General features: G+C 37.2%; 1 protein-coding gene across 1 annotated transcript; it reads right to left on the bottom strand.

Annotated features, from left to right (window-relative positions):
- Window positions 1-2,837: 2,837 nt before the first annotated feature.
- On the bottom strand, window positions 2,838-6,764 carry LOC128225711 (uncharacterized protein C11orf42-like). Its single transcript, XM_052935619.1, has 5 exons — window positions 6,674-6,764; window positions 6,209-6,389; window positions 5,134-5,312; window positions 3,594-3,701; window positions 2,838-2,995 (listed from the first exon to the last, which is right to left on the bottom strand). Exons 1-5 carry the CDS (start codon window positions 6,762-6,764, stop codon window positions 2,838-2,840), a joined length of 717 nt encoding a protein of 238 aa, XP_052791579.1.
- Window positions 6,765-8,516: the final 1,752 nt, after the last annotated feature.

The raw sequence follows: 8,516 nt of genomic DNA, 5'->3' as shown, positions 1-8,516 counted from the left end.
CATTGATATTTCATGAATGCTTTCACATAGTCGCATACATACCACCGGAAACAATCTTGTTCACGAACGACATTTTGGTCAGCAGGTTGCTTTAGCGTAGGGCTTTTGTCAGATTTCAGTTATTTCTCTATCAATGTTATGACAGATAGGTGACCCGTTCTAGTCTTGTTTTGTTGAGTGTAAGTTTCTTGGTCTGCTGAGAAACGCAGATAAGTATTGACATCCGCATCCTCTGTTCTTGTTAGTTAAAATAATCATTTATCATGACTATTTTTGTTAATGTGAATATTGTAGTTGTTGCTGGACTTTTTGTTGCCATGCTTGTGTTCTTTAACCTGCTGTTAAAACGGTCGGTATCTGTGAAATGATTGGGAAATATTCCTCCATAATTAAAGTGCAGTTTAAATCAATATTTTTTAGGGATGGGTTTGAATAGACTATGTATATGATCCAAAGGTTTTAAAAGTATTTATTAAATAAAGATTTTATCAAATGAAAGATGTTGGTAATTATGGAATAACACTTGAGATGTTCAGGTCACCCATCTGAAAAAGAGATGTGACAATGACACACATGTGTTAGACTACAATACAAATGTTAGATAATGACATACATGTTAGACAATAATACAAGTGTTAGACAGTGATACGAGAGTTAGACAATGGTACACATGTAAGACTATAATACAACAAAAACACAAATGTTAGACAATGACACACATGTTAGACAATGACACAAGTGTTAGCCCACAACGCAAGTGTTAATCAATGATACACATGTTATACAATAATACAAGTGTTAGACAATGAAACTCTGTTAGATGATGATGCACAGGCTCAACAATAATACAAGTTTTTGGCAATGACACACATGTTAGACAGTAACACAAGTGTTAGATAATGACACACTTTTAGACAAGGATACAAGTGTAAGACAAAGACACACTTTTAGACAGTAACACGAGTGTTAGACAATGACACACTTTTAGACAGTAATACAAGTGTTTGGCAATGACAAACATGTTAGACAGTAACACAAGTGTTAGACAATGACACACTTTTACACAAGGATGCAAGTGTTAGACAATGATACACTTTTAGACAAGAACACAAGTGTTAGACAATGGCACACTTTTAGACAATAACACAAGTGTTAGACAATGACACACTTTTAGACAAGGACACAAGTGTTAGACAATGACACACTTTTAGACAATAACACAAGTGTTAGACAATGACACACTTTTAGACAGTAACACAAGTGTTAGACAATGACACACTTTTAGACAGTAACACAAGTGTTAGACAATGACACACTTTTAGACAGTAACACAAGTGTTAGAAAATGACAAACTTTTAGACAAGGACACAAGACAATAACACAAGTGTTAGACAATGACACACTTTTAGACAAGGACACAAGTGTTAGACAATGACACACTTTTAGACAATAACACAAGTGTTAGACAATGACACACTTTTAGACAGTAACACAAGTGTAAGACAATGACACACTTTTAGATAGTAACACACATGTTAGACAATGACACACTTTTAGACAATAACACAAGTGTTAGACAATGACACACTTTTAGACAGTTACACAAGTGTAAGACAGTGACACACTTTTAGACAGTAACACACGTGTTAGACAATGACACACTTTTAGACAGTAACACAAGTGTAAGACAATGACACACTTTTAGACAGTAACACAAGTGTTAGATTATGACACACTTTTAGACAAGGACACAAGTGTTAGATTATGACACACTTTTAGACAAGGACACAAGTGTTAGACAATGACACACTTTTAGACAGTAACACAAGTGTTAGACAATGACACACTTAGACAGTAACACATGTGTAAGACAATGACACACTTTTAGACAGTAACACAAGTGTTAGACAATGACGCACTTTTAGACAATAACACAAGTGTTGGACAATGACACACTTTTAGACAATAACACAAGTGTTAGACAATGACACACTATTAGACAAGGACACAAGTGTTAGACTATGACACACTTTTAGACAATAACACAAGTGTAAGGCAATGACCCATTTTTAGACAATAATACAAGTGTTAGACTATGACACACTTTTAGACAATAACACAAGTGTAAGGCAATGACACACTTTTAGACAATAACACAAGTGTTAGACTATGACACACTTTTAGACAATAACACAAGTGTTAGACAATGCCACACTTTTAGACAAGGACACAAGTGTTAGACAATGATACACTTTTAGACAAGGCCACAAGTGTTAGATAATGATACACTTTTAGACAAGGACACAAGTGTTAGACAATGCCACACTTTTAGACAAGGACACAAGTGTTAGACAATGATACACTTTTAGACAATAACACAAGTGTTAGACAATGACACACTTTTAGACAAGGACACAAGTGTAAGACAATGATACACTTTTAGACAAGGACACAAGTGTTAGATAATGACACACATGTCAGACAATGACAACCATATCGGACAAGGACACTGGTGTCTGAAAATGGCACATGTCATACATTTATATTAAATTTGCGATTAAGTTCAAACTTGTGGGGGAAACCGGAGCAAACCCACTTTTCTGGATTGGTTACCAACAACATAACCCGGAACGCTTTGGTGAGAAGCGGGTGTGCTACCGGACAACCAATGATTAAAGGTAAATAAATACACACACATTTTGATGTTCGATACTTTTATGTTTGTTAAGTATTTCATGTGGATCGCTTGTCATTCTTGGATAACATATCCGATCCCAGTACAAATGAACAATTATGGATGTTTTCTTTAGCATAATGTAAGGAGCTCCATCGTCTACCTACCACTGTTTGGAGGATCCCTGCTCGTGCTCATCGAGTGATTTACCCTTGATCCAGTTAACGCGCCATTTCCTCGTGCTTACTTGCTTGCATGTGCCCAAGGTCCCGTTGGGGTGCAGCTTATACTTCACCATCTTAAATCCCACTGGGATCTGACCTACATTCAGTTAGATAATTACAATAAGTTGAGCAATATGTATGGAGACTAGTACTTGTAAACGGAGAAGTTGCGATTGGCCTTCATAGTCGTTTGCATATCAGTTTTTCATGCCTGAAAGTCGTTTGCGAAAGATATCTTTTGAGATGGACGGGTAGGCACAAAATGCATGAATTTGAAGATGTCATTCCCGATCACCTTCTACGACACTACTCGTACCTGTATGACATAGTTCACTACTGTTCACGTTGCGTTTCTGAAAAACTTGCATGTGTACTAGTATTACCTGTATCTAGTATTGAGCAGTCGTTTGCGAAAGCTCTTTCCAGGGTGTTGTGTTCATAAACCCTTTCCTTGTGATTTTGTAGATGGCATTTATACCCTACATATTGCCCAAGCATACTGATACTGGTTGGTTCTAGTTCAGGTCCTATGCCATTAAACTTATAAATAATGTACACACCTGAATGATGTGTACATTGTACATGTACCTGAATAGCATTATGCTCAAAAAGGTGATCCCCATACACCCCACATACACGTACAAGTAGCGTTTATCAATATCTTTATTATCAAAACATTGTAGTCGTGTAGTTACCTTTTATAAGGTATGTGTCCTGCTTGTCTGCAATGGTCAGTTGGATCTTGGCCTCCGTCACGTAGAAACATTCCGTGATTAAGTACACACGATCGAAGTCCTTGTAGCCTGTAAGATATGTGCACTATGTTATGGTATAATATACACAATGTAAAGATAGAATACGCATAATGTAATTGTAAAAAGAAGCAGTGTCATAGCAGAAGACACACAGTGTTATAATGGTAATTCTTAATGGAAGTGTTAGAATAGTCACTGTGTAATGGTAATGGTAGAATAGGCACTGTGTAATGGTAATGGTAGAATAGGCACTGTGTAATGGTAATGGTAGAATAGTCACTATGTTATGGGAGAATAGGCACTGTGTTGTGGTAATGGTAGAATAGTCACTGTGTAATGGTAATGGTAGAATAGGCACTGTGTAATGGTAATGGTAGAATAGGCACTGTGTAATGGTAATGGTAGAATAGGCACTGTGTAATGGTAATGGTAGAATAGTCACTATGTTATGGGAGAATAGGCGCTGTGTTACAGTAATGGTAGAATAGTCACTGTTAAATGGTAGAAGAGTCACTGTGTAATGGTAATGGTAATGGTAGAATAGTCACAGTGGAATGGTAATGGTAGAATAGTCACAGTGGAATGGTAGTGGTAGAATAGTCACTGTGTAATTGTAATGGTAGAATAGTCACTGTTAAATGGTAGAAGAGTCACTGTGTAATGGTAATGGTAATGGTAGAATAGTCACTGTGTAATGGTAATGGTAGAATAGTCACAGTGGAATGGTAGTGGTAGAATAGTCACTGTGTAATTGTAATGGTAGAACAGGCACTGTGGAATGGTAATGGTAGAATAGTCACAGTGGAATGGTAGTGGTAGAATAGGCACAGTGGAATGGTAGTGGTAGAATAGGCACTGTGTAATTGTAATGGTAGAATAGGCACTGTGGAATGGTAGTGGTAGAATAGGCACTGTGGAATGGTAATGGTAGAATAGGCACTGTGGAATGGTAGTGGTAGAATAGTCACTGTTGAATGGTAATGGTAGAATAGGCACTGTGTAATTGTAATGGTAGAATAGGCACTGTGGAATGGTAATGGTAGAATAGGCACTGTGTAATGGTAGAATAGGCACTGTGTAATGGTAGAATAGGCACTGTGTAATGGTAGAATAGGCACTGTGTAATGGTAGAATAGTCACGGTGTAATGACAATAGTAGTTTAGCACGGTGTAATGGTAGAATATGCCCCGAGTAAAATTGTATTATGATTACATACAGTGTAACGGTAGAATGAGTACAATGTTATGTTCTAACACGTACATTTTAATGGTAGAATAATACAGCGCAATATGTGGTAGAATAGGCACAGTGCAGTGGTAGAATAGGTACAGTGTAATGGTAGAATATGCACAGTGTAATGGTAGAATATGCTGTGAGTAAAATGGTATAATTTGACAGTGTAATGGTAAATTATATTATGTCTATCCAAGAGCCCTTATATGGCAACCCCCTTCTTATACATGTTTGTGTTACACATACCTGTTTTGACCATGTCCAGTACTATCTCTCCGGGCTTAGGCGTGTATTCGATAGCCCATTGCTGACAAGCCCAGAGTTGGACGGTTATTTCTTTCTTCACCCCATGCTTCATGTCGCTCTCATGGAACTCGTAAGACTGGTTCAGGTGCGCGTCTGCCCGCCGTTGTACATTGCCCAACCTGAGATGTTGTTAAGAAGCAAATATGCTATGTAATAATTGCAGCGCCCACAACCCGAGTTATAGACCTCATACACTCATTGTTGGGGTTTTTTTACCAGTCAGTATCAGTCACATATTTTATAACAAGTCTGTATTTTATTTTGTATTAATATGTTCTGTGTATTTGTCAAATAGTCTCCTGTAATTCTATATAGAATGGCCATATAATTATTTGTTTTATGTGTTGCACGTAACTTTTAGTATGTATATGGACGAGACTCTAATAAAGATATAAACCTACACCAGCGGTTTAGTTCGATGGTATAACTTCAATCACGAGTGTTGCGGGAATCGAAATTGTTTTGTACAATGCTGTCTAGGGCAACGTTCAATAAATAAAGTGCGATATACGTGAATAGCGCACGGTAGTTATAGAACGGTCGCACCCATTGTACTTGTAATCGATCCGATGCGCTGGTTAATGTGTAGACGAAAACAAAGAACATACTCTCAAATTATTATGATCATTTAAACAGTGACCAGAACAATAACTGTTCAATATAAGGTTGAGGTTATATCATGGCCTTGGTGTCTGGTGTCGTCGTTGTCGGAGTACACAAACTTAACAAAATTGGCCATAATTTAATATTCCGATGAAACATCATACACATGTTGACGATGATAGTTAAGACGAATAAGGTATTGTATTTGGCTCTAATAATTGTTAAGCTATGTCTTTTTACGAGTAATAAAAAGACAAAAAATGGCGTTCGCACCTTTGTTGTATTAAACGGAGTCTGAACGGTCGTATTGTATCAACAATGTATTTTGTTGAGTGTCTTTTTTTGTCTTTTTAGTACATCAAGATGTGACAAACGCGAGATAAAACTAAAACTATACGCTTAATTACATTACCTCTGCATGAGATCATTTTCCGGAGTCATGGTTACAAACTTGGAGAACGGTCCAACAGGAAGTGCGGTGGGGATGACCCCCGTCATCTTTTCCACGCGTCCGCAGCGCTCCTTCAGTATCATGTGACCTAGGCTGAAGTTCTCCGCCTCTCGCAAGAACGGCACTGGGATGATGTCATCGCCTGCGAATTGTAAGTACATTGTACTATAATGTATGTAGAAAAAAATAATGATTTTATTCATCAAAAACATGATTAAACTAATCATAACCAAAATTTAATGATTGGTATACAGATCTAGTGAGTTAAAAGATAATGGTCTTTTTAAATGTGAAGCGACCGTGCATGGTTGTATACTTGTTCTAATGATCGAAGTGTTTTCCTATCACTGAAACATTTGGTGTCTTGAAGTCATTTTTATAACATTTATGATCGTCCAAGCTTATTTCAACAAATCATTTTCTGACCCATGAGCTGTATGGTGATCACATCTTTAACTTTAGCCCAGCTTTCCTCCGCGTTACATGTCTCTAACCTCCTGAACAACTTCGCGTCCATAGTTTACTTTTAAAAACAATGCTTTATTAAATCCGTTATATCTACATTATGTTTATTCCTTAGACAATGACGTCAAAACCGTTGCTGTATGGCAACGACGTCATGTTGACGCCGGACGTTTAGATTAGACGTGAATATAAGAAGACCGACATTTATTTAAAAAATAAAGTTGCCTTTACGCTTTACATTTCGTTTCAAGTAATTTGTCATTTCTATTTGCTATATGTGAATGCTAAAATAAATTCCAACTTCATCGGAATTTAAATTAATTTATCAGTAAGTCCGGGACTGACGTTCATTTGTGACGTCACAATAAATGTGTTGTCATAGCAGTAAACGCCCTTTCATACGCTTCTCCGTAATGTAACACACCAATTACATAACATTATCTACAAAAATGCAATGCTTATACAATTTAAAAAACAGGTATATACAGCCAAGGACCAACCCCTCACAACCACAGGGCAAACCCTCATTCTACGACAAAAAGCTGGAAAATGTCCGGTTGGCTGACGAGAAGCACGATGAAGTGGTCAAGATGTATCAACGCGTGCCACTGCACTGTGTCCGGATGATGGACGTCTGGACCACGTTCGGACAGAAGTTTATTGACCGGTTTGTGGACAGGCAGCCTGGTAAGATCATTGTTTTCAGACATCACAAGAACTAACCCCTAATTATCAAGACCTTTTTTAAAGCTGCACTCTCACAGATTGAACGTGTTGACAACTTATTTTTATGTTTTGTTTTGGAACGAGCCAATTTTTGCGAACATCCATGAAAACCAGTTATGTAAGACTGCTGACAAAAAATTAGATCGCAGATTTTTATATTTAAGTTCAAAAATTGATGTTTAATGCATTTTTCTTAAACCGTTAGTAACGGTTTAAGCCACCAAACATTAATTTGCGAACGGAAATATGAAAATCTGCGATCTGATCTTTTGTCAGCAATCTTTTATCATTCATTTGCAGATATTTACTCAAAAAATAATATTTTTAAGACAAAAAATTTAAAAAATGGTAAAAATGGTACATCTTTGAGATTGCAGCTTTAAATGGACATTTAGATAATTACCATGAACTAGTCGATATTTAGGTTTTGAAGTGTTTTTCAAGAGATTAGTAAGCCATTATCCTAACTCCTATGAAAAATTAAAGAGTTCAGGGGCCGTATTCATAAAGCATTTAAAGTCACTTCCGAACTTAAGTTGATTTCCTTACATTTTATTAGTCATATTATAAGAACTGTATACATGTTTTTACATTTAAGTATGGGGTTTTTCTCAATAAGGTCAATGGAAAACATGTATTTTGGAAATGATTTATTTCGTTTTTCATATAACTAAAGAGGTACGCAAATTCGGAATGTGACTTAAGTTAGGTAATGACTTAAAAAGTTTTATGAATACCACCCCATGTAAACATGGGTTATCACTATGAAGAATTACCCCCTGAGCCTCCTCCATTCACCAAGAAAAAGATGACATTATCTTTTTCATCAACAACTCTTACTTAACCTTCCCTTTCAGCCGTCCGCACGTCCGTACGTCAAAAGCTGCTTGCACCACCGTCTCTCAGCCCCGCAGATTTCCCGTGCTACCCGGGCGCCCTCGTGATACAGAGGGAGTCTACTATGCAGACTACGCTCCTCCGCCGTCCCCGGAAGGCTTTCATCGTGGGAATGGTCTATGACTTTATTCCTCCCGGTTAGTTGGACGATGTTGCACACGTCGCCATATTGGTATACATT

This window comes from Mya arenaria, chromosome 3, assembly GCF_026914265.1.
Source record: "Mya arenaria isolate MELC-2E11 chromosome 3, ASM2691426v1".
Lineage (NCBI taxonomy): Eukaryota > Metazoa > Mollusca > Bivalvia > Myida > Myidae > Mya > Mya arenaria.
Note: the sequence above shows the minus strand (reverse complement) of the source record. Positions and strands in the feature narration are given on the sequence as shown.

Excerpts from the sequence above, each read along its gene's own strand:
- LOC128225711 (XM_052935619.1), bottom strand. The coding sequence starts at position 6,764 with ATGGACGCGAAGTTGTTCAGGAGGTTAGAGACATGTAACGCGGAGGAA. Across the intron at positions 3,702-5,133 it reads ACTGGACATGGTCAAAACAG|GCTACAAGGACTTCGATCGT; the intron begins GTATGTGTAACA and ends CATATCTTACAG. Across the intron at positions 2,996-3,593 it reads GGACACATACCTTATAAAAG|GTCAGATCCCAGTGGGATTT; the intron begins GTAACTACACGA and ends AACTGAATGTAG.